Raw genomic sequence first — 26,763 nt, 5'->3', positions numbered from 1 at the left:
CAGGTGTGTTTTGTGAATGCCCTCCATAACTCTTGATCATTTGCATTTATTGCCATCTCTGTAATGAAGAGAACAAACAAGTTCATACAACACACACACACACATACTCACACACAGACACGTAAAATATGAAATAAATACACCTACATACACACACACAAAATATGAAATAAACACTCATACACACAAAATATGAAATAAGCACATAAAATATGAAATAAACATATATACACACAAAATATGAAATAAACACACACACACAAAATATGAAATAAACACACACACATAGAATATGAAATAAACACATACAGACACACACAAAATATGAAGTATACACATATGTTATTAAAATGAGAGAAAAGTAGAGCAATGCCTACGAAATTCCACCAGTGAAAATATGTGTTGCTGTTTTAAATCAATAATGAAAAACAAATGTTATGATAATTTCAAAAATATCATGATATTCAGTGATATTTTACAAAATTGTTTTAAGTACCATAAGAAACAAAATTGTGACATGTTATACCTCTGAAAAAGAAATATTGAATAATACGTTTCGGTTCAAAAAGTTATAACTTGATTGTCTGCAGTACAATCTGATATAGCATCGAAAGCAAAAACTGGTTTAAACAGGGCATAAATGTTGCCACCAAGTGTAGACTGAAGTTAAAGTGTAAGAGTTGCTTCCCTTTGTCTATGACACATTTTTCCAGCTTTTCAAGAGAGCTGGATTCAGAGGTAGCAAATAAAGTTATCCTAATGTAATATGATCAGATAATGATTATGACAGGAAAATACACTGTTTAAAAACATATAAGTTCGGAAAATTGGTAAAGTAACCAATGCCTCTTTTACAGCTAAACTATAAAACAAGCATCCATAAGAAATGTCAATTGCCAGAGGATAAAATATGAATCCGTAATAAATATCAACTTCCAGAATATTAAAGATGCATCTATAATAAATATCAACCGTCACTGTATAAAACATGCACCTATAATAAATGTCAACAACAGCCACAGTATAAAACATATATCCATAACATAATGCGTAAGTAATCTTTAATAACCAATGACATCTGTTTTAAGTAGTTCAGTATAAGTGTACCAGTGTATGAATACAATGGTATTCTGATAACCAAGGTCATCTGTTGCTTAAAACAATATTTCACAAGAAATACCCTGATGAAATAACAGATACAATATTTACTGTGCTTTGTCACTTACCAAACTATCAGTCATGCCCAGATCTATGTCCATTCTATTTTACTTTTTCTACTTATGATCAACAACACATATCTACTAGAATATTATGGGATGGCCTGCACTGTTTGATCTCCTTATGAATCTCTGTGATAAGGGGGCGCTCACCAGATAATATGTACTTTTGAGAGAGTGACGTATGTAAGGTGAAGTAGTTCGCATTTAAAACATGCACAATGGAGAGAATGTTTGCATACCTCTATGCTACATTAATGTAATGTGGATGATATTTCTTTTGGATATTGTACTTTTGGAAATTTTACATGATTTAAGCACACTGCTAACTAAAATGACTGCTCCCTTGTGTTAAAAACTCAGCCTGAATTAGTCTAAAGTACATGAATTACCAAATATATAAAATGTAAAAAAAGTTATCGGCTCCTTTTTATACAATTTATCTCTGAAGTTCAGGAAGTGAAAATGACCAAGTAGAGCTAGCACTTTTTTGAAAGGTGCACATCTGAAGTAAGGCCAAGCTGTATACTCTATAACCCATAGTACACCCATCAATGATACACCAAAATAAAGGGAATTAAAGGTTCTTTGCATTATACCTAAGATATACAAGGTCTTTTTTAAATAGCCATTATAACCAGTGAGGAAAGCCAGGGAAATTCTTTTTCTTTAAAATCCTAACCCATGCAAAATACGAAACTGTAGAGCGCTACCTAAGCCAAGATAGATCTGCTGGTATATTATGGGATGGCACAACAAGGTGAACACTTTTCTCCTTTGTAGTTTATGTTATCAACAAAGGCACAGATCTGCTGGTATATTATGGGATGGCACACCAAGGTGAACACTTTTCTCCTTTTAGTTTATGTTATCAACAATGACACAGATCTGCTGGTATATTATGGGATAGCATATCTAGGTTTATCTATTCACAAGAGGATATGAATTTCAAAAGAGAAAATACAATATTCATAGCTGCCAACCCCCAAGTACAGAAATATGGACATCTTATGACAAAAATACTGATTTTCAGGAACAAATACTGATTTAAAAATTTTAATGCATATGTAACTATTTACAACACCTATGGCAAAGTTGGACAGTACCTTACTTAATTATTTAATGTCAAAGATGCCTGTATTGCACTCTTGCACCTTTAGAATGGGCATCCAGTTCCATTTGGGTGTCCATATAGTAAAACACACACACTTATACACAGGCTATTTATATGAGCCTTTTCCACACCTCGCTTTTTTCCCAATCATTATCGATTCCAATGTACCATCTGTCACTGATGATCTGAATTCTGTGTGATTTTCTTACTGAACTGTTTGCATTCTAGCACACAAGTAATCCTTTGCAATTATGCTGTCTCAAAAACATGCGCAAAACAAATCACCAGCAACACTAATAATTGAAAGAGTAAGGTTCATTTCTACAAGAAATTGAATAAACCGAATTTTGATCAAATTACATCAAAGCTCTCTCTGGTATTATATATGGCGTTGTTCAGGCTAAGTTGTTGATGATGAAGCAGCAAACTGATGTTTATTCACTTTTTCATTATCTTGTAAGTCATGGGCACCTTCATCCCCAATAGCATGTGTGTGTGTGTGATTAGGATTTTTAATGTAGCTTTTAAAAAAATCAGCAATATCACTACAATGTCTGCAGTGTGGCAGTTTATAGTGATGTCTAGCACTGGGGCATCATGCCGCAGACATGTAGCATGATGTCCCACCCAGTCACATTATCCTGACATCAGGCTGACCAGTCCTAACACTAACCTCTTAATGCTGAGTGCCTTATGAGGCAGCTGTTAGTGCCATTTTTGTAAGTCTTTGGTACGACTCAGCCATGGTTCGAACCCACAACCTCCTGCTTCCGAGGCAGACACTCTAACCACTGGCCACCAGAGTGGTCTCATGCCCAATTTGCCCAATAGCAAAATCCAAAATACAGGACAAACATGGGAAAAACGGGACACTTGGAAGCTATGAATATTTCATGATAAATTCTCCACGAAAAACCTGTCTCACCTGATGAGAGCACTGTCCTGTAGTAGTTCTCGGCTGAGATTTAATGGAATATCCTCACTGTCAACAACACCTGTAATGGTAGCAAGCAGATTATACTGTACTGAGTGGATATTTTAGTGAGGGAGAAATATAAGTAATTTACTGCTTAAAACATGTCCTATACATATTATAAACTCCTTTGGTCTCCAATGGCTAAAATATGACTAACTATAATTTTGAATATACCATTTTAGATAATATTGCTAAAACTTACACCTATAAAAAAATGGCTACACAACATTTTGTTTTTATGGAATATGACACCAAGAAAATAAGTCACTACATAGTATATGCTGACACTAATCTATGGCAGTGATAAACCACATCCTTTCCTCGTTATTTTTAAGGGACAACAGAGAAAGGGACATTACCTTTCATGAAGCGAAGCCACTTGGGCAGGATGGTGTTTGCTTTGGCCATGATCATAACCTTCTTGCTGTAGAGATTTACACTGACATCTGTCTCTCGGCTCATGTCAAACATAGCTAGAATAAAAAACAAAATTAAAACCTTATCTGCTTCCATTACTGACCATGGTAAATCTACATGATTATTATTACATCTTACCCCTGACCTAAGTCCACAATCTTAACACAGGGATTTTAACCCCAAATCTGTTGCATATATATTGTGTCCTAATGCTCTGACCATATATATAAAGCTTGGTCAAAAAATATTCAGCTAGCGGTATGACGAGCAATTTCTTCACATAAATATATTCCTGCCTCTCTTGGATCCCAACCCCTAACCCCAACATGGAGACGAGTCAACAGTAAAAACAAAATGCACAACTCTTCTAAAAATAGTGAGTATAATCATCGGTCAATATGCATACTTTCTGATGATGAACATATGTTGAAAGTTTCACAGCAATCCACTGAAAACTGGGAGTGTAGTTGTATTAACAAATGCTTTTATACACAGCATCCAGTTAAAGGTGAAAAGAGGAAATAACTCTTACAAATATCAAAGAACCACAAAAGAATTGTCAAGATGAACATATGTAGATGGTGACCATAAAACAAGCTCCATGCTTCATATTGATCAATAAAAAAATAGACAAGTTGTGTTCTTAAAAATCTGCCTTACATTCACTGCACCTGCTTGGGGTACATGGCCAGCACCTCTAACAAGCACTGCAAGAGCAAAGGGATCTGTCGATTTGCACATCTTCAGATGATAGCTATAATAATATAGAAAGTTTCCTGACAATCAGCTGATGAATTCATAATATTCTGTCATACACCAAATCCAGCTCCATGTCAAAAGTGCATTAACTCTAACAAATTCACAGAAGCACAGTGATTTGCTTATGTGTGCTCTACAGTTTCGCATTTTGCACTGGGTTAGAATTTTAAAGAAAAAGAATTTCCCCAACTTTCCTTACTAGTTATACTGGCTATTTAAAAAAGATCTTGTATATCTTTGGTAAAGTTCAAAGAACCTTTAATTCCCTTTATTTTGGTGTATGATTGATGGATGTAAGATGGGTTATAGAGTACAGAGCTTGGCCATTAAAAAAAGTGCTAGCTCCACCTGGTCACTTTCAATTCCTAAACTTCAGAGGTAAATTATATAGAAAAGAGCCAAAACCTTTTTTTACATCTTATATATTTGGTAATTCATTCATTGCACATTCAGAAGCTTGTATTGTCTAGTCTGGCAAAATTCATTTTCCCTATTTTAATAGCTGCTACGGATAATGTACTTTAGACTAATTCAGGCTGATTTTTTTAGCACAAGGGAGAAGTCGTTTTAGCTAGCAGTTCGCTTAGATCATGAACAATTTCCAAAAGTACAATATCCAAAGAAATGTCAGCTACATTAAAGTAGCATAGAGGCATGCCAACATTCTCTCCACTGTGCATGTTTTAAATGCAAACATCTCTCCACTGTGCATGTTTTAAATGCAAACAACTTCACCTTACATACGTAACTCTTTCAAAAGTACATAATAATTGGTGAACACTGCTTTATGTGTATCTTCAAATAAATATGTACCAATTTTCACAGTAAGCAATAAAAAAACTGAGACTAGTTGAGATCACAAGATTCTATCATTCACTGCATAAAGCCACAATACAAAAAGGGTAATAACTCCAACAAAATCAAAAGGAGCAAGGCCAGTTGTTGATATTCACTGTATAAAGCCACAATACAAAAAGGGTAATAACTCTAACAAAATCAAAAGGAGTAAGGCCAATTGTTGATATTCACTTTTTCAGATAATGACCATAACATTTACAAAATTTCATGGTTACCCAATGAAAACTGTAAGGCCATTTGCATCCACAAGACCCAATGAAAACTGTAAGGCTATTTGCATCCACAAGACCCAATGAAAACTGTAAGGCTATTTGCATCCACAAGATCCAATAAAAACTGATAGGCTATTTGCATCCACAAGACCCAATGAAAACTGTAAGGCTATTTGCATCCACAAGATCCAATAAAAACTGATGGCTATTTGCATCCACAATACCCACTGAAAACTGTAAGGCTATTTGCATCCACAAGACCCAATGAAAACTGTACGGCTATTTGCATCTATAAGATTTTTTCATCCAATGCATTCAGCTGCAATTAAAAATGAGCAATAACTCCTTGAAAAATTACAGGAGGGAATCAATCTGCCAACATGTGCACCATAAAGTGGAATCATGACATTACCCCCCATGCCATTACCATCATTTACAAGTACAGATACAAAATCGAACTAAAGCAAATGATGACTAGTTACTACGAATTTAATTGTTAATTCATATTGTGTAGGCTTTACCGCAATAAGATTATATCCCGTCAATTTAAGTGTACACAAACACAATCTGGTAAGAGTATTGGTTTCACATCAATCCAAATGATTTTAGCAGTTCAATCTATACTATTGTGCTGACTTCACCTCACTGAACATAATTAAAGCAGAAATGGTTTCTAATTAAGTGTACACAAACACAATCTGATAAGAGTACTGGCTTCAGATCAATCCAAATGATTTTAGCAGTTTACTCTGTGCTCAATCTATACTATAATCATATCAATATAACATATTTTATGGTACTATAACATTATGATACGATGAATTTAATAATAAATATTCCTGGACAAGTACATGTTTTCAAGGCTGAAATTAATTAAATAAAATAAAAATTTACAATAATTCTTTTGAAATTTTTTTTTTTTCCTTCGGGGGTATAACACTTATATGTTATACAGTAATAGACAATTGGGTAGGGGGTGGGAGGGGTGTAACAAAAAGGGGGGTAATAAGCAGCGGGGTAATTTACTGAGGGGGGTAAATGATGTGGGGGGGGTAATAGCAGGGGGATAGTGGCAGGGGGGTAATTGACATGGGGGTAATGTTCTAGACTCTCATAAAGTTTCATGGTAAGTCATCCGAAACTTCAGGACTAGTTGTCCTTATAGCAATGTATGATGAATAGACAGGTGGGCAGAAAGATGGCCAGACAAATAAGTACATTTATTTTTCGCCTGTAACAGGAAGGAACAGTTTCCAAAAACATTTTATGTTTACAAATACATTTTAAAATAAATGTGTAGCACTTGAATTTAATTTCAAAATCACAAAAGAATTCTGTTGTGGTTTATGAAGGCATGTTTTAGTTTACCCCAGTAAAAGACTACTTACATAGCTGCCAACCTTCCAGGCTCACAGTTAGTGAAAATAGGGATAAAAAGTCGTGAATTTGGACATGAATTCGTGAAAAATACCATGACAATAACTCCATCCACTCTGACCACTCCGACCATCAATACTACACTATATCAAGTTCGCAAAACAAAAATAAAACACTACATATATGCAGAAATATTTATTTATCAAAACATTATACTGTGGCAGACTTGAACTTCCTCAACTGCTTGATCGTAAATTTGTTTTCTAAACAGTTCCGACTTATTGTCTGCAGGTTGATCTTGGGGACTAAAATTGCTGACAAGTTTTCTGCAGCTAAGGAGGCCCTAAAGTCTGTCTTATTTTTCCTCACTAAAGAAAATACTCTTTCACTGTCACTGTTGCTGTGAGTAATGCACAGGAGCTGCTGCATTTTTGGTTCTTCCACAGGAAAATTTGGAAGTGGTTTTCTAGTCTGGGAACATTTGTCGCAACAAATGTTTAGGATGGTCTCCAGCTGATAAAGGTAGATTGTGTTCGACAAGAAAACTCACAAATAATGCTTCAGCGTTGGTAGCCTGCAGGTCTTCTGCAAATGGTTTAAAATATTCCAGAGCTGAAATCTGCGAATTCTTAATTTTCCCAACTTCTATGTGTTTTTTGCAACCGACATTCTTCCTCATATCGTCTCTGCGATGACATACTGAGCACAAAAAGCATGAATGAATATCAATGTTTAATGGCAGAATGCATGGCCAATTTTTGATATATTCCAAATTAAACTTCACTTTTTGAGTAATACATTTCTTTTTTCCTTGGTGGTGAAGACATTTTCAAAATCTTACATGCGAGGCTGAACGGTAACTCAAATCAGTCTTTTGACGCATGTGCGGAGCAAATTTCCGTTACGCCTCAGTTTCTCTCAAAAGCATTTGTAAAACTACTCTTATACATATAGATTAAAAGAGGCTAAATTGCTTGCTACCAAGCCAACTGTACTAATCAGCTGTAGATCTACTAATATCATGACCAGCAGTACTGGACCATTTCGGCAACTGCGAATATCATGACTAGTGCTTAACGTGAAATCGGTTATTTTACAAAAGATTTAAAATAATTGAGGATTGGAAAATTCATGAATTTTTGGCTTACAGCAGAAATCCATGAATCGCTGAAAAAGTTGTGAAATTCACACCAATTTCGTGAGGGTTGGCAGCTATGTACTTATTTATATCTTCAGTTAATAATTATACATCTGCAATAGAAAATTATATTTATATATTTTATTCTCCATCACTTCTTTCTCACTCTCTCTCTCATTTCTCCCTTTCTTCATTTGCAAAAGTCATTCTCCCATTTTTCTGTCCCTTACATCCTGTTGATAAATGGCTGTGGTACTAACAGAGATTAATACAAATCATCTAGTGTAATGATTCTGGCATAAAGAATGCATGAGAAATACACTTTAACTCTAATTAGTGCAACATAAAATTTGGGTCACAGCAACCTACTTATCTAATGACTTTGCAGTACTTGTAAAAAGTATCCTCTCAATAAGTTCTATGATCCTAGGTATAATAGTATGCATCCTAGGTATAATAGTATGTATCCTAGGTATAATAGTATGTATCCCAGGTATAATAGTATGTATACAGCATGTACATACAGGTATATTCTAGGTATAATAGTATGTATACAGCGTGTACATACAGGTATATCCTAGGTATAATAGTATGTATACAGGGTGTACATACAGGTATATTCTAGGTATAATAGTATGCATACAGGGTGTACATACAGGTATATTCTAGGTATAATAGTATGTATATAGGGTGTACATACAGGTATATCCCAGGTATAATAGTATATATACAGCATGTACATACAGGTATATCCTAGGTATAATAGTATGTATACAGGGTGTACATACAGGTATATTCTAGGTATAATAGTATGTATACAGGGTGTACATACAAGTATATCCTAGGTATAATAGTATGTATATAGGGTGTACATACAGGTATATCCCAGGTATAATAGTATATATACAGCGTGTACATACAGGTATATCCTAGGCATAATAGTATGTATATAGGGTGTACATACAGGTATATCCTAGGCATAATAGTATGTATACAGCGTGTACATACAGGTATATCCTAGGTATAATAGTATGTATACAGGGTGTACATACAGGTATATTCTAGGTATAATAGTATGTATATAGGGTGTATATACAGGTATATTCTAGGTATAATAGTATGTATGCAGAGTGTAACAGTATGTATCCTAGGTACAATAGTATATATATATCCTAGGTATAAATAGTATGTATACAAGGTGTAATAGTATGTATCCTAGGTATAATAATATATAACCTAGGTATAATAGTATGTATACAGGGTGTAATAGTATATATCCTAGGTATAATAGTATCTATACAGGGTGTAATAGTATATATCCTAGGTATAATAGTATGTATACAGCATGTAATAGCATATATCCTAGGTATAATAGTATGTATCCTAGGTATAATAGTATGTATCCCAGGTATAATAGTATGTATACAGCATGTACATACAGGTATATTCTAGGTATAATAGTATGTATACAGCGTGTACATACAGGTATATCCTAGGTATAATAGTATGTATACAGGGTGTACATACAGGTATATTCTAGGTATAATAGTATGCATACAGGGTGTACATACAGGTATATTCTAGGTATAATAGTATGTATATAGGGTGTACATACAGGTATATCCCAGGTATAATAGTATATATACAGCATGTACATACAGGTATATCCTAGGTATAATAGTATGTATACAGGGTGTACATACAGGTATATTCTAGGTATAATAGTATGCATACAGGGTGTACATACAGGTATATTCTAGGTATAATAGTATGTATATAGGGTGTACATACAGGTATATCCCAGGTATAATAGTATATATACAGCATGTACATACAGGTATATCCTAGGTATAATAGTATGTATACAGGGTGTACATACAGGTATATTCTAGGTATAATAGTATGTATACAGGGTGTACATACAAGTATATCCTAGGTATAATAGTACGTATATAGGGTGTACATACAGGTATATCCCAGGTATAATAGTATATATACAGCGTGTACATACAGGTATATCCTAGGCATAATAGTATGTATATAGGGTGTACATACAGGTATATCCTAGGCATAATAGTATGCATACAGCGTGTACATACAGGTATATCCTAGGTATAATAGTATGTATACAGGGTGTACATACAGGTATATTCTAGGTATAATAGTATGTATATAGGGTGTATATACAGGTATATTCTAGGTATAATAGTATGTATGCAGAGTGTAACAGTATGTATCCTAGGTACAATAGTATATATATATCCTAGGTATAAATAGTATGTATACAAGGTGTAATAGTATGTATCCTAGGTATAATAATATATAACCTAGGTATAATAGTATGTATACAGGGTGTAATAGTATATATCCTAGGTATAATAGTATGTATACAGGGTGTAATAGTATATATCCTAGGTATAATAGTATGTATACAGCATGTAATAGTATATATCCTAGGTATAATAGTATGTATACAGGGTGTAATAGTATATATCCTAGGTATAATAGTATGTATACAGGGTGTAATAGTATATATCCTAGGTATAATAGTATGTATACAGGGTGTAATAGTATGTATTCTAGATATAATAGTATATATCCTAGGTACAATAGTATGTACACAGGTATATCCTAGGTATAATAGCATGTATACAGGGTGTACATACAAGTATATTCTAGGTATAATAGTATGTATACAGGGTGTACATACAGGTATATTCTAGGTATAATAGTATGCAGGGTGTACATACAGGTATATCCTAGGCATAATAGTATGTATACAGGGTGTACATACAGGTATATCCTAGGTATAATAGTATGTATACAGGGTGTACATACAGGTATATTCTAGGTATAATAGTATGAATACAGCGTGTACATACAGGTATATCCTAGGTATAATAGTATGTATCCTAGGTATAATAGTATGTATACAAGGTGTACATACAGGTATATCCTAGGCATAATAGTATTTATACTGGGTGTACATACAGGTATATCCTACCTATAATAGTATGTATACAGGGTGTACATACAGGTACATCCTAGGTATAATAGTATGTATCCTAGGTATAACAGTACGAAAACTGGGTGTACATACAGGTATATCCTAGGTATAATAGTATGTATACAGGGTGTACATACAGGTATATCCTAGGTATAATAGTATGTATATAGGGTGTACATACAGGTATATTCTAGGTATAATAGTATGTATACAGGGTGTACATACAGGTATATCCTAGGTATAATAATATGCATATAGGGTGTACATACAGGTATATTCTAGGTATACTAGTATGTATACATACATGTATATTCTAGGTATAATAGTATGTATATAGGGTGTACATACAGGTATATCCTAGGTATAATAATATGTATATAGGGTGTACATACAGCTATATTCTAGGTATACTAGTATGTATACATACATGTATATTCTAGGTATAATAGTATGTATATAGGGTGTACATACAGGTATAATAGTATGTATATAGGGTGTACATACAGGTATATTCTAGGTATAATAGTATGTATATAGGGTGTGCATACAGGTATATTCTAAGTATAATAGCATGTATACAGGGTGTACATCCAGGTATATTCTAGGTATAATAGTATGTATACAGGGTGCAAAGAACAGTTGTTGTTATGAATTATATCAGCATTAAATTACTAATACTATACAAAATAAGCCCTCTTAGCCCACACCTCAAGGGAGTTGGTACCATGAAACCCAACTCACATTGTTGACTATCACCCAGGACTCATTGGTGTGCAGTAAGGCTGTACATTTTTATATGGTCTTACATGTGTGGATGCCACACTGATGCCAACTGTAGTCAAACAGCACTACTCCACTACACTGAGGTGTGCTAAACAACATCCAAATATTTTTCCCGTATAAGATTTTTAAAAATTCTGCTCAAATTAAAAGATTAAATTTCATTAATTGTCAGTGAATCCTTACTTGGCTTGTATTCTGGGATGTAGAAAAGTGCTCGGATGTTTAATGGGGCATCTGTCTTGTAGTGTAAATGATAACGTGGTTTATCAAAGACATTGGTGATGAATCTGTAAAATTCCTCATGCATTTCATCTGTAATGTCCTTGGGATCCATTAACCACAAAGGCTGCAATAATGATGATGATAATTAAATAATAATAATAATAATAATAATAATAACAAAACAATAGTCATCAAAGGAACTGACACTCTACTGGGCAAAAATAGTTTCCAATAATTCAAGATAATACATTTCATTCTTTTAACTGTCGTGTGTTGAAACCATCTCTCATATTATTCTGTGATAACAAGATTTTCAAATTAGTTGCTGTGGTGCAGATACTGTACATCATTATGGCACTATTTTCATTTAGGACAAAGTAGACATCGTTTGTAGGCGAAAGCCATATGTTATAATGATCATCAATTCATTCATTCATGGGGAGTAGAGTCAGCATTATTTTTAAAACAATGATCATAGTGGCAATATAACTATTCAGCTGGTACCATTTTCATTTATGACTTACTTGGTAAAAACTCTGTCACAATCATCATCCAATCCAAGGGATTTTTAAAACAGACATCATGGCAGTCATATTGAACTGGTACCATTTTTATTCAGCACCATCTAGACATCATAAGAAGTATTTTAGTGGAAACCCCATATTGTTATGACCATTCATGCGGGAGTACAAGGTTTTCAAGATGGCTGCCATGGCAACCATAATGGACATCAAATCAGCACCATTTCAAATAGGACCAAATGATCACAAAAAGTCTCCTAGTGCAAATTCCATGTTGATATGACCATCTATTCAGAAGAAGTAGAAATAACAAGATTTTCAAAAATGGCTGCCATGGTGGCCATATTGTGCATCCGATTGGCACCATATTTAAGACCAACTTGACATAAGGAATTATTTAGCGAAAACATCATGTTGATATTACCCTCCATTCAAGATGAATGGCGATAATATTTTTAATGAAGAATGTCCAAGCAGCACCATTTTCATTTAGGACTACTAACACATGGGATGAATGCATGTGTGCTTCAATTTACGAATACTAAGGAGAGCAGGAAGACAGTTTTATGGGTAAGATTCTCAAAAGAAGCTTCAGACTAAGGTTCATGTGTGGTTCATTATATATATGTATACTGTATTTGTCGGCCTATAAGGTTCATGTGTGGTTCATTATATATATATATATATATATATATATATATATATATATATATATATATATATATACTGTATTTGCCGGCCTATAATGTTCATGTGTGGTACATTATATATATATATACTGTATTTGCCAGCCTATAAGGTTCATGTGTGGTTCATTATATATATATATATATATATATATATATATATATATATATACATACATATACTGTATTTGCCGGCCTATAATGTTCATGTGTGGTACATTATATATATATATATACTGTATTTGCCAGCCTATAAGGTTCATGTGTGGTTCATTATATATATATATATATATATATATATATATATATATATATATATATATATATATATATATATATATATATACTGTATTTGCCAGCCTATAAGGTTCATGTGTGGTTCATTTTATATATAAGGATTATGTCATCTGAATTGCTTTATCATATTTCTCATTAATAAAATAAGTCTGCAAGAGTACAAAAAATAATGTGCAAAAAATATTTCATTTTGGGGAAGAGATTATGTATGAACAAATACAGGATCCCACAGTGAGTATTTTTAACAATTACATGAGCGTTAGTATTAAAAATTAACACAGATCAGATGTAATTGCGCTAAAGCAGGATGCACCAGTAATGTACGTTGTTCGTAATATATGTTGTTTAAATTTAATTACATATATGTGCATTAGAATTTACAAGTTAGAAGATGAATAACCATGACAAAGACATATTCCATCACAATATTCTTCTTGCACCTAATGATCTAAAATAATTTGTATGTCCCATTGAGAGAGAGAGAGAGAGACATACAAATGTCTTCATGATTGTAATTCTGTATTGTTCATTTACCTGATTACTGATTTTACTTGTGTACAAGTGCAGTACCATATTCCATTATCAGTTAATACCACTAGTTAATCGATTCCCTCTAATTTTTGTTTCCACTTCCACTATTACAAGAATCACATGGTTAATGGTTGCTAGACCAATCTATGATTACTTTGTCTCCTTCTATTTGATATTCCAAGTAACAAAGCTGACAATACAGATCCTCATTCCAATATGGTATAAATGAAGAAACCTTAACCCAACCCTCTTGTGAATAATGATGAAGTTTGACACCAACCCCTCTAATACATAACAAAGCCTTTTAACACCAACCCATGTACAGCATAATGATGCCTTAGGCACAAATCCATGTACAGCATAATGATGCCTTAGGCACCAACCCATGTACAGCATAATGATGTCTTAGGCACCAACCCATGTACAGCATAATGATGCCTTAGGCACCAACCCATGTACAGCATAATGATGTCTTAGGCACCAACCCACGTACAGCATAATGATGCCTTAGGCACCAACCCATGTTATAAGTTACTAAGCTCATATCCATAATTTATTTCAAAGATACAACCAAGAATCACCAACTTCTAAAAAAAGGGATTTTTGATATTTAAAAATCATATAGTCCCTAACTGTAATACTAACATACAAAAATAAACAAATGTAGTCCATGAATTTTCATCTAGTTTTATAAAAAGGAAAAACAAATAGAAACATAGCACATCCAATTCTGCTTGGCTCCACCAATTGATAGTGCATTTTTATTACTGAATACATACAAATAATTGTAAACAATCCATTTAGGAAAGCTAGAAACTGATAATGCACTAGACTTGTTTGTGCAATCAAGATGTATCATTTGGCAGCTAATGTAACATAATTTCATCAGAAAATCTAAATTTTAGTTAAATGAAACAATGAGTTTCCATCTGTCACAAATGTCAATGGGCACATACTAACAAGGATACCATTTATATAGTTTGATGCAAATAACATACTTTATCCACTCATTATTTGGCTTCTTTATAAAGTTATTGTTGCTGATTATTTCAACGTACATTATTACAACCCATTTATTCAAGCTTTACTGCGCAGACTTTTCAATACTTTTTATCTATGCAAGCCTGTAAACTGTGAAATAAGTTTTTGTTAAAATATTTTAGATTTTTTTAAATACTTGTTTGAAGACACCAAAATATGTGCTTTTTTGTATTCTTCTCAATGATGTTAGAAGTTTTAAAAAATGGTGATACAACTTCAAATTGAATACATTTCATGTGGCATTCGACTGGTCAATTTTAGGTCTTAGGAGATAATAACTGAATACACTTCATGTGGTATTTGATTGGTCAATTTTAGGTCTTAGGAGATAATAACTGAATACACTTCATGTGGCATCTGACTGGTCAATTTTAGGTCTTAGGAGATAATAACTGAATACATTTCATGTGGTATTTAATTGGTCAATTTTAGGTCTTAGGAGATAATAACTGAATACATTTCATGTGGTATTTGATTGGTCAATTTTAGGTCTTAGGATATAATAACTGAATACATTTCATGTGGTATTTAATTGGTCAATTTTAGGTCTTAGGAGATAATAACTGAATACATTTCATGTGGTATTTGATTGGTCAATTTTAGGTCTTAGGATATAATAACTGAATACATTTCATGTGGTATTTAACTGGTCAATTTTAGGTCTTAGGATATAATAACTGAATACACTTCATGTGGTATTTAATTGGTCAATTTTAGGTCTTAGGAGATAATAAATTGATTCATCAGCATGGTACACTGTATTCATTGTGTCTGGATAAAAATAATGCAGTATTTAAGCACATGAATATGTGAATAAATAATTGATTATACTACTTTTATCTTTATAAAGTCTTTTCCATATATCTTTCTTTCAACTTCTTTTGAACTTGAAAACAGGCATTCATTTTTGGAGATGTTACAAAATCGGCTTTAATATCTTAATATTTTCACTGCATTTTTGTATTTGTTACCATTAATAACCAATCTACTTATATAAATTTCAAATAAATTCAATGTTAAACTAAAATACCTTTTTATATTTTAAATGTTTAAGACCAAGCAAGTACATTCAAGAAAAATATAAGCACAGAATTTAAAGCTAAAACTTTACAAACTTAAAATTCATCTATATTTGGTGGCACTTGGACAATCCAAGCCAAATAAATTAGAAGATCTCATTTTTCTCAATCATAATTTGAAATAATTCAAAAGCATGCCTGATTTGTGAAGAAAGCAGTAACATGATATAAATGAACAGCAAAAAATGTAATTTTTTGTCATGATTTTTACACAATCTAGGCTGGATTTGGTTGTCATGGCAACCAACCATTCCATCCGTGCATGCTGAAATGAAGCATACTTAATATCCATTCAGTGTCCACATCAAGTTTCCTACTATAAAGAAAATTATTACTGGACAAAAAGAAACTCATAAGGGATGCCAAATTACTGAATAAATCATATGCAAATCGGGCAATTCAACCTCAAACTGATAAGGGTTATAATTCAGTCATGTTTTAGTTTGGAAAAGGTGAAATAAGGCTTGATTGCTGTCTCTTTTGACTCATAACAAAAAATCGAAGAAAAGAAAATAAATTTGTGAATTCCAGGAAAAACATATAAATTGAGAAGGACATAGGCATCAAAGAAACTATGGCAGGGACATACAAAATGACAGACGGAGATGGACAGGCAATGTCCTAACATAATATGTTCCACCCATTGGCATGCATACAAAGTCATTTTTGATTGTCTCTATGAACCTTTCTTGACAATAACTATGGAACAAAGTGGGATAATGAACTTTAAATTTGGCTGTCATGCCATATTTAATTTCTTTAAAAATGTGATAATTTTATCAAACATAATGGAATTTCCTTACGAATTGGAACTTACAATAAAAGGACCATCCACATCATACATGTTTCTACCGGCAGCAACAAAAGTTTATGATGGTATCAAAACATTTCTACAAAACTTACCTGAATTATATTAGCCCTCTTCCCATTCAGGTAAATTGGAACACCAACAAAGTTACTGTACTTCTTAACAACCTCTAAAATAAGATGGAAAAAAGTATTGTAGCCCTCTTCTTGTTCAAGAAAATTGGAACAAAAGCAACAATACTGTACTTCTTAACAACATCTAAAATAAGATAAAAAGTACAATCTGATTACTTGGTATATTTCACAACTCTTTATTGAAAAACAATACAAAGTACACATTGCTGCCATGGCAACTTATCCCAACTCTTTATTGAAAAACAATACAAAGTACACATTGCTGCCATGGCAACTTATCCCAACTCACCCTCAACCGTCTCAAGAAAACCATGTATCCTCAAAAACTGAAACAGTTGCTTCCTTGCTTGGAATAATTCATGATCATTAATAATTTCCCATAGCCAAAGCATCAATATCCTGAAGCTATATGGGCTACCTAAAATTCACAAGAAGAATCCCCCACTATAGTATCTAGTTTGGGCAATGCACAGTACGTTTTGACTAGAGGTACCACCATGAAGAAAACTGGTCTCTTATGATGTATTACCACTTTTCACCAGTATTCTAGTGGATAAAGCTACAAGTGTGATGACACATTAGAGGCAGACAACAATGAAATTTAGCTGTGACCTCACTATTGGACATGTCTGTGCCTTATTGAAACTAAGTTTGGACAGCACATATTTTATGTATAACAGGCAGTTTTACCAACAAGGAGGAGGGCCCAGAGTGTCCGAGTGGTATAAAGCGCTCTCCGTTACAGATCATTGCCATCTCACCTCTGTCTGCGTGGGTTCAAGTCTCCAATTCGGCCAATGTGGGTATGTGAGAAAGCTTGCTAGTAGCTTCTCATGGGTTGGTGATTCTTTCCAGGGTTTTCCTGGGTTCTTCCTCCGCCATTAATTCTGGCCGCCATGTATAGCCTATCATGTACTGAAAAATGGCATTAAACCATACAACAACAACAACAACCAACAGAGAGCAGTAGTTGGGTCTTGAGTCTCACCCATAGGTGCCAATTTTTTTGAGAAAGGCCCTGGAATCTGCCAAGAACCCATCAACTATATGGTTAAAAAATGTGGACAATAACTTGACTCAACTACATGAGCACCATGTTCAAGAGTTCTCTGATCATCTCTACTCCATTAACCCACATATTCAGTTCATTTCAGAACAAGAAGAAAATGGCAAACTATTATTCTTGGACATGCGTAATAATGATGGATTAAGCAAAGGTAAATTGCTATCTAGAGTTGATTTTCAAGCTTCTAGAAAAGCGTTTTAAAAAAAACACCAAACAAAACCAGGAGTAGCCCAAACAGAAGCAACATCGTAATCTTATAATCTGTGGTACATCAGAAGCCATAGCTACAGTATTCAGACAATATGGGATTAACATATCAAACAAGCCATACAACTCTTTAAGACAACTTACACATGTGAATGACAAAGCAGAAAATTTGAAAACATGTAAGATTTATTACATCAAATGTAATGCTTTTGAGAATCACTGCATCGGGGAAAAAATCAGCAGAGGCATCAGTCATACATGAACATTGTAGCAATATGGGATATTCCCTTTGTTCCCAATCGGACCAAGGTCATCACATCAGAAGACAACATATGAAAAAAGGAAGTCAAAGGAGGCAATCAAAATATGAGAGCAGAGGCCAACACTAAACTGAGATGAGGGATTTGAATTACCACCCATCACCAGATTCACAAGAAAAATGCGATAATTCCAACCACTTTAATACTATGCATTCTACCGTAATCTATTTTTAAAGCACACAATAGATCAATAAGATTGTCTTGACAATGTTGATGTTCTGTCTTGACAATAGATCTACAAGATTGACTTTACAATGCTAATTACCTGGACTGACAACAGATCAATAAGACTGTCTTGACAATGATGATGACCTGGCTTGACAACAGATCAATAAGACTGTCTTGACAATGCTGATGACCTGGATTGACAACAGATCAATAAGACTGTCTTGACAAGGCTGACAACATGGCTTGACAATGGATCAATAAGACTGTCTTGACAATGATGATGACCTGAATTCACAACAGATCAACAAGATTGTCAAGACAAGGCTGATGACATGGCTTGACAATGGATCAATAAGACTGTCTAGACAATGCTGATGACCTGGCTTGACAACAAATCAACAAGATTGTCTAGACAATGCTGATGACCTGGCTTGACAACAAATCAACAAGATTGTCTAGAAAAGGCTGATGACATGACTTGACAATGGATCAATAAGATTGTCTTGACAATGTTAATGACCTGGTTTGACAACAGATCAATAAGACTGTCCTGACAATGCCAGTGAGCTGGCTTGACAACAGATCAACAAGATTGTCTTGACAATGCTGATGACCTGGATTGACACCAGATCAACAAGACACTCTAGACAAGGCTGATGACTTGGCTTGACAATGGATCAATAAAACTGTCTTGACAATGATGACGACCTGGATTGACAACAAATCAACAAGATTGTCTAGACAAGGCTGATGACATGACTTGACAATGGATCAATAAGATTGTCTTGACAATGTTAATGACCTGGCTTGACAACAGATCAACAAGATTGTCTTGACAATGCTGATGACCTGGCTTGACAACAGATCAATAAGACTGTCTTGACAATGCTGAGTACATGGCCTGACAACAGATCAATATGACTCTCTTGACAATGATGATGACCTGGATTGACAACAGATCAACAAGACAGTCTAGACAAGGCTGATGACATGGCTTGACAATGGATCAATAAGACTGTCTTGACAATGCTGATGACCTGGCTTGACAATAGATCAATAAAACTGTCTTGACAATGATGATGACCTGAATTGACAACAGATCAACAAGACTGTCGAGACATGGCTGATGACATGGCTTGATAATGGATCAGTAAGACTGTCTAGATAATGCTGATGACCTGGCTTGACAACAAATCAACAAGATTGTCTAGACAAGGCTGATGACATGACTTGACAATGGATCAATAAGACTGTCTTGACAATTTTAATGACCTGGCTTGACAACAGATCAATAAGACTGTCCTGACAATGCCATTGAGCTGGCTTGACAACAGATCAACAAGATTGTCTTGACAATGCTGATGACCAGGCTTGACAACAGATCAATAAGACTGTCTTGACAATGCTGAGTACTTGGCTTGATAACAGATCAATACGACTGTCTTGACAATAATGATGACCTGGTTCGACAACAGATCAATAAGATTGTCTTGACTATGCTAATGACCTGGCTTCACAACAAATCAATAAGACTGTCTTGATACAAATAGATCAATAAGATTGTCTTGACAATGTTGATGACCTGGCTTCACATCAGATCAATAAGACTGTCTTGACAATTGTGATGACCTGGCTTGACAATAGATCAATAACAAGTGTCTTGACAATGTTGATGACCTGGCTTGACAACAGATCAATAAGACTGTCTTGACAATGTTGATGACCTGGCCTGACAACAAATCAAAAAGATTGTCTTGACAATGTTGATGGCCTGGCTTGACAACAGATCAATAAAGATTGTCTTGAATACCAGTGACCAGATGCAAGAGTGACAGTCTGTCCCAATGAAAAATAACAACTTTCTCCATCCCCTGATTCCTCACACATCTGACACATTTTCATAATAGCTTAATGAAAATTTCTCCCCATTAAAATGACACCTAGATTACGATGGATTTCATTGTACACCTGAATACCATTAAGAAATCAGGAACTTGGTGTGCATCTGCAATTTCTCAACTTAAAAATCTTGCCTCTTATTGTATATTTATTTAAAGAGCCATGACAAGAATGGAAAACTACTGCAATTCTCTCCAAGTCTGGAAATTTTTCTCTGTGCCACATAGACTATGCATCATCTTTTATAACTTCATGTATAAGGTCTGTATGGAGACCTCACAACTGTGTCACATCATTATGTATAAGATCTGTATGGAGACATCACAACTGTGTCACATCATTATGTATAAGGTCTGTATGGAGACATCACAACTGTGTCACATCATTACGTATAAGGTCTGTATGGAGACATCACAACTGTGTCACATCATTATGTATAAGGTCTGTATGGAGACATCACAACTGTGTCACATCATAATGTATAAGGTCTGAATGGAGACATCACAATTGTGTCACATCATTATGTATAAGGTCTGTATTGAGACATCACAACTGTGTCTCATCATAATATATGTCTGTATGGAGGCATCACAACCGTGTCACATCATTATGTATAAGTCTGTATGGAGACATCACAATTGTGTCACATCATGTTGTTGTTGTTGTTGTTGTAGGGTTTAACGCCATTTTTCAGCACAAGATAGGATATACATGGTGGCCAGTATAATTGGGGGAGGAAGAACCCTGGAAAACCCTGGGAAGAACCACCAACCCACAAGAAGTTACTGGTAGGCTTTCTCACGTACCAATGTTAGCCGAGGCTGAGACTCGAACTCATGCAGACAGAGGTGAGATGGCAGTGATCCGTAATGGTGAGCGCTTTAGACCACTAGGCCACTCAGGGCCCTGTGTCACATCACAATGTATAAGGTCTGTATGGAGACATCACAACTGTGTCACATCATAATATATAATGTCTGTATGGAGACATCACAACTGTGCCACATCATAATGTATAAGGTCTGAATGGAGACATCACAACTGTGTCACATCATTATGTATAAGGTCTGTATAGAGACCTCACAACTGTGTCTAATCATAATGTATAAGGTCTGTATGGAGACCTCACAACTGTGTCACATCATTATGCATAAGGTCTGCATGGAGACATTGCAACTGTGTCACATCATAATGTACAAGGTCTGTATGGAGACATCACAACTGTGTCACATCATAATGTATAAGGTCTGAATGGAGACATCACAACTGTGTCACATCAGAATGTATAAGGTCTGAATGGAGACATCACAACTGTGTCACATCAGAATGTATAAGGTCTGTATGGAGACATCACAACTGTGTCACATCATAATGTATAAGGTCTGAATGGAGACATCACAACTGTGTCACATCATTATGTATAAGGTCTATATGGAGACATCAGAACTGTGTCACATCATAATGTATAAGGTCTGTATGGAGACATCAGAACTGTGTCACATCATTATGTATAAGGTCTGTATGGAGACATCAGAACTGTGTCACGTCATAATGTATAAGGTCTGTATGGAGACATCAGAACTGTGTCACGTCATAATGTATAAGGTCTGTATGGAGACATCAGAACTGTGTCACGTCATAATGTATAAGGTCTGTATGGAGACATCAGAACTGTGTCACGTCATAATGTATAAGGTCTGTATGGAGACATCAGAACTGTGTCACGTCATAATGTATAAGGTCTGTATGGAGACATCAGAACTGTGTCACGTCATAATGTATAAGGTCTGTATGGAGACATCAGAACTGTGTCACGTCATAATGTATAAGGTCTGTATGGAGACATCAGAACTGTGTCACGTCATAATGTATAAGGTCTGTATGGAGACATCAGAACTGTGTCACGTCATAATGTATAAGGTCTGTATGGAGACATCAGAACTGTGTCACGTCATAATGTATAAGGTCTGTATGGAGACATCAGAACTGTGTCACGTCATAATGTATAAGGTCTGTATGGAGACATCACAACTGTGTCACGTCATAATGTATAAGGTCTGTATGGAGACATCACAACTGTGTCACGTCATAATGTATAAGGTCTGTATGGAGACATCACAACTGTGTCACGTCATAATGTATAAGGTCTGTATGGAGACATCACAACTGTGTCACGTCATAATGTATAAGGTCTGTATGGAGACATCACAACTGTGTCACGTCATAATGTATAAGGTCTGTATGGAGACATCACAACTGTGTCACGTCATAATGTATAAGGTCTGTATGGAGACATCACAACTGTGTCACGTCATAATGTATAAGGTCTGTATGGAGACATCACAACTGTGTCACGTCATAATGTATAAGGTCTGTATGGAGACATCACAACTGTGTCACGTCATAATGTATAAGGTCTGTATGGAGACATCACAACTGTGTCACGTCATAATGTATAAGGTCTGTATGGAGACATCACAACTGTGTCACGTCATAATGTATAAGGTCTGTATGGAGACATCACAACTGTGTCACGTCATAATGTATAAGGTCTGTATGGAGACATCACAACTGTGTCACATCATTATGTATAAGGTCTGTATGGAGACATCACAACTGTGTCACATCATTATGTATAAGGTCTGTATGGAGACATCACAACTGTGTCACATCATTATGTATAAGGTCTGTATGGAGACATCACAACTGTGTCACATCATTATGTATAAGGTCTGTATGGAGACATCACAACTGTGTCACATCATTATGTATAAGGTCTGTATGGAGACATCACAACTGTGTCACATCATTATGTATAAGGTCTGTATGGAGACATCACAACTGTGTCACATCATTATGTATAAGGTCTGTATGGAGACATCACAACTGTGTCACATCATTATGTATAAGGTCTGTATGGAGACATCACAACTGTGTCACATCATTATGTATAAGGTCTGTATGGAGACATCACAACTGTGTCACATCATTATGCATAAGGTCTGTATGGAGACATCACAACTGTGTCACATCATAATGCATAAGGTCTGTATGGAGACATCACAACTGTGTCACATCATAATGCATAAGGTCTGTATGGAGACATCACAACTGTGTTACATCATTATGTATAAGGTCTGTATAGAGACATCACAACTGTGTCTCATCATAATGACCTCGTCATTTCAAATGCAAAGCAAACATTTGTTTCACAAAATCAGACAACTTCAAGATCTATTTTTTGCTCGACTCTTCATTTCAAGGAAAAGACCAAGATCTGGAATACATTACATAAATGAAAGGCTTTCAAAGACCAAGTTCTGGATTACATGACATAAATGGAAGGCTTTCAAATATCAAAGTCCTGATTACATTACATAAATGGAACGCTTTCAAATACCAAAGTCCTGATTACATTACATAAATGGAACACTTTCAAAGACCAAGATCTGGAATACATGACATAAATGGAATGCTTTCAAAGACCAAGATCTGGAATACATGACATAAATGGAAGGCTTTCAAAGACCAAAGTCCTGATTACATTACATAAATGGAATGCTTTCAAAGACCAAGATCTGGAATACATTACATAACTGGAAGGCATTCAAAGACCAAAGTCCTGAATACCTTATGTAAATGGAAGGCTTCACTTTTCATTCTTACCTTTAATGATTTCCTCCTTTGCAAAGTTATAGCAATCCCCTTTAAGGCTGACTACAATCTTAGTGCCCCTCTGTACCCCTTCTGCCTCAGTTATATCATAGGTCCCAGTTCTAAAAAGAAACAAGTATAATTTCACCATATATTCACTGTCAACTCACTAATATTTGCACAGCACCAATTTTCATTCAATTCATGGTTGCTACAAACCATGAAATGAATGACTCAACACAACAAGAAATGAATGACTGAACGACCTGACACCCCATGAATTGAATGACTCGATACACCATGACCTGAATGACTCAATACATCATGAATTCAATGACAAAACACACCATCAACTGAATGACTCAACACATCATGAATTGAATGATTCAACATGCTATGAACTGAATGACTCAACACACCATAAATTGAATGGCTCAACATGCCATAAATGAACAACCCAACATGCCAAGAATGACTCAACACACCACAAACTGAATGACTCAAAAAACTGACACTAAAAACCATGACTATACACAGTGATTCTTCTGTTGAAACGATGTATTGTCCAGTACATGAAATTATGTACCACCAAAAATGATGGATGGATGGATGGAGGGAGGGATGGAAAAAGTTGCTGAATGGTTTTTGTAATGATAAGCTTAATGGTGTGTCTTCTTTAGCAATATCAGCAACATTTCATGGCAGATCAGCAAAATTTTGACAGATGAAAAGCAGAATACCTCATATTTGGTTAAAATCAATAAAAGACTTGTTTCTGAAGTCATTTCAATATTTATTTTTCTTTTTATTTATAGTGGCCATATTTAATGGCAAATCGGTATCACTTGTGTAAAATTAAAAGACCATCAAGCTGGGATGTCCTCCATCAGACTTAAAAGACCATCAAGCTGGGATGCCCTCTAGCAGATATAAAAGACCATCAAGCTGGGATGCCCTCTATCAGACTTAAAAGACCATCAAACTGGGATGCCCTCTATCAGATATAAAAGACCATCAAGCTGGGATGCCCTCTTTCAGACTTAAAAGACCATCAAGCTGGGATGCCCTCTATCAGATATAAAAGACCATCAAGCTGGGATGCCCTCTTTCAGACTTAAAAGACCATCAAGCTGGGATGCCCTCTTTCAGACTTAAAAGACCATCAAGCTGGGATGCCCTCTATCAGATATAAAAGACCATCAAACTGGGATGCCCTCTATCAGATATAAAAGACCATCAAGCTGGGATGCCCTCTATCAGACTTAAAAGACCATCAAGCTGGGATGCCCTCTATCAGATATAAAAGACCATCAAACTGGGATGCCCTCTATCAGATATAAAAGACCATCAAGCTGGGATGCCCTCTTTCAGACTTAAAAGACCATCAAGCTGGGATGCCCTCTATCAGATATAAAAGACCATCAAGCTGGGATGCCCTCTTTCAGACTTAAAAGACCATCAAGCTGGGATGCCCTCTTTCAGACTTAAAAGACCATCAAGCTGGGATGCCCTCTATCAGATATAAAAGACCATCAAGCTGGGATGCCCTCTATCAGACTTAAAAGACCATCAAGCTGGGATGCCCTCTATCAGATATAAAAGACCATCAAGCTGGGATGCCCTCTATCAGACTTAAAAGACCATCAAGCTGGGATGCCCTCTAGCAGACTTAAAAGACCATCATGATGGTATACCCTCTGTCACACTTAAAAGACCAAGCTGGCATGCCCTCTGTCAGACTTCAAAGACCATCAAGCTGGGATGCCCTCTATCAGATATAAAAGACCATCAAGCTGGGATGCCCTCTTTCAGACTTAAAAGACCATCATGCTGTGATGCCCTCTGTCAGACTTCAAAGACCATCATGCTGTGATGCCCTCTGTCAGACTTAAAAGACCATCATGATGGTATACCCTCTGTCACACTTAAAAGACCAAGCTGGCATGCCCTCTGTCAGACTTCAAAGACCATCAAGCTGGGATGCCCTCTATCAGATATAAAAGACCATCAAGCTGGGATGCCCTCTTTCAGACTTAAAAGACCATCATGCTGTGATGCCCTCTGTCAGACTTCAAAGACCATCATGTTGTGATGCCCTCTGTCAGACTTAAAAGACCATCATGATGGTATACCCTCTGTCACACTTAAAAGACCAAGCTGGCATGCCCTCTGTCAGACTTCAAAGACCATCAAGCTGGGATGCCCTCTGCCAAACTTGGTCAAAATCTCATGAGTGGATTTTGAGAAACAACCATACAAATGGTTTTAATTT

The 26,763-nt window shown here is 35.3% G+C and overlaps 1 protein-coding gene across 1 annotated transcript in view; it reads right to left on the bottom strand.

The window, feature by feature from the left end:
- LOC149796300 (heat shock protein 75 kDa, mitochondrial-like) overlaps positions 1-26,763 on the bottom strand; it is a 91,949-nt gene that overhangs the window by 39,731 nt on the left and 25,455 nt on the right. The window contains exons 7-11 of the mRNA XM_089960950.1: positions 24,504-24,613; positions 17,139-17,212; positions 12,042-12,204; positions 3,667-3,780; positions 3,257-3,326 (exon numbers count right to left, since the gene is read on the bottom strand). Coding sequence (XP_089817076.1) covers positions 3,257-3,326; positions 3,667-3,780; positions 12,042-12,204; positions 17,139-17,212; positions 24,504-24,613 — 531 coding nt within the window. The remainder of the gene's footprint in view (positions 1-3,256; positions 3,327-3,666; positions 3,781-12,041; positions 12,205-17,138; positions 17,213-24,503; positions 24,614-26,763) is intronic.

Source organism: Sinohyriopsis cumingii, chromosome 6, assembly GCF_028554795.1.
Source record: "Sinohyriopsis cumingii isolate HCF-2022 chromosome 6, ASM2855479v2, whole genome shotgun sequence".
Lineage (NCBI taxonomy): Eukaryota > Metazoa > Mollusca > Bivalvia > Unionida > Unionidae > Sinohyriopsis > Sinohyriopsis cumingii.
This window is presented reverse-complemented; position numbering and strand designations above follow the sequence as displayed.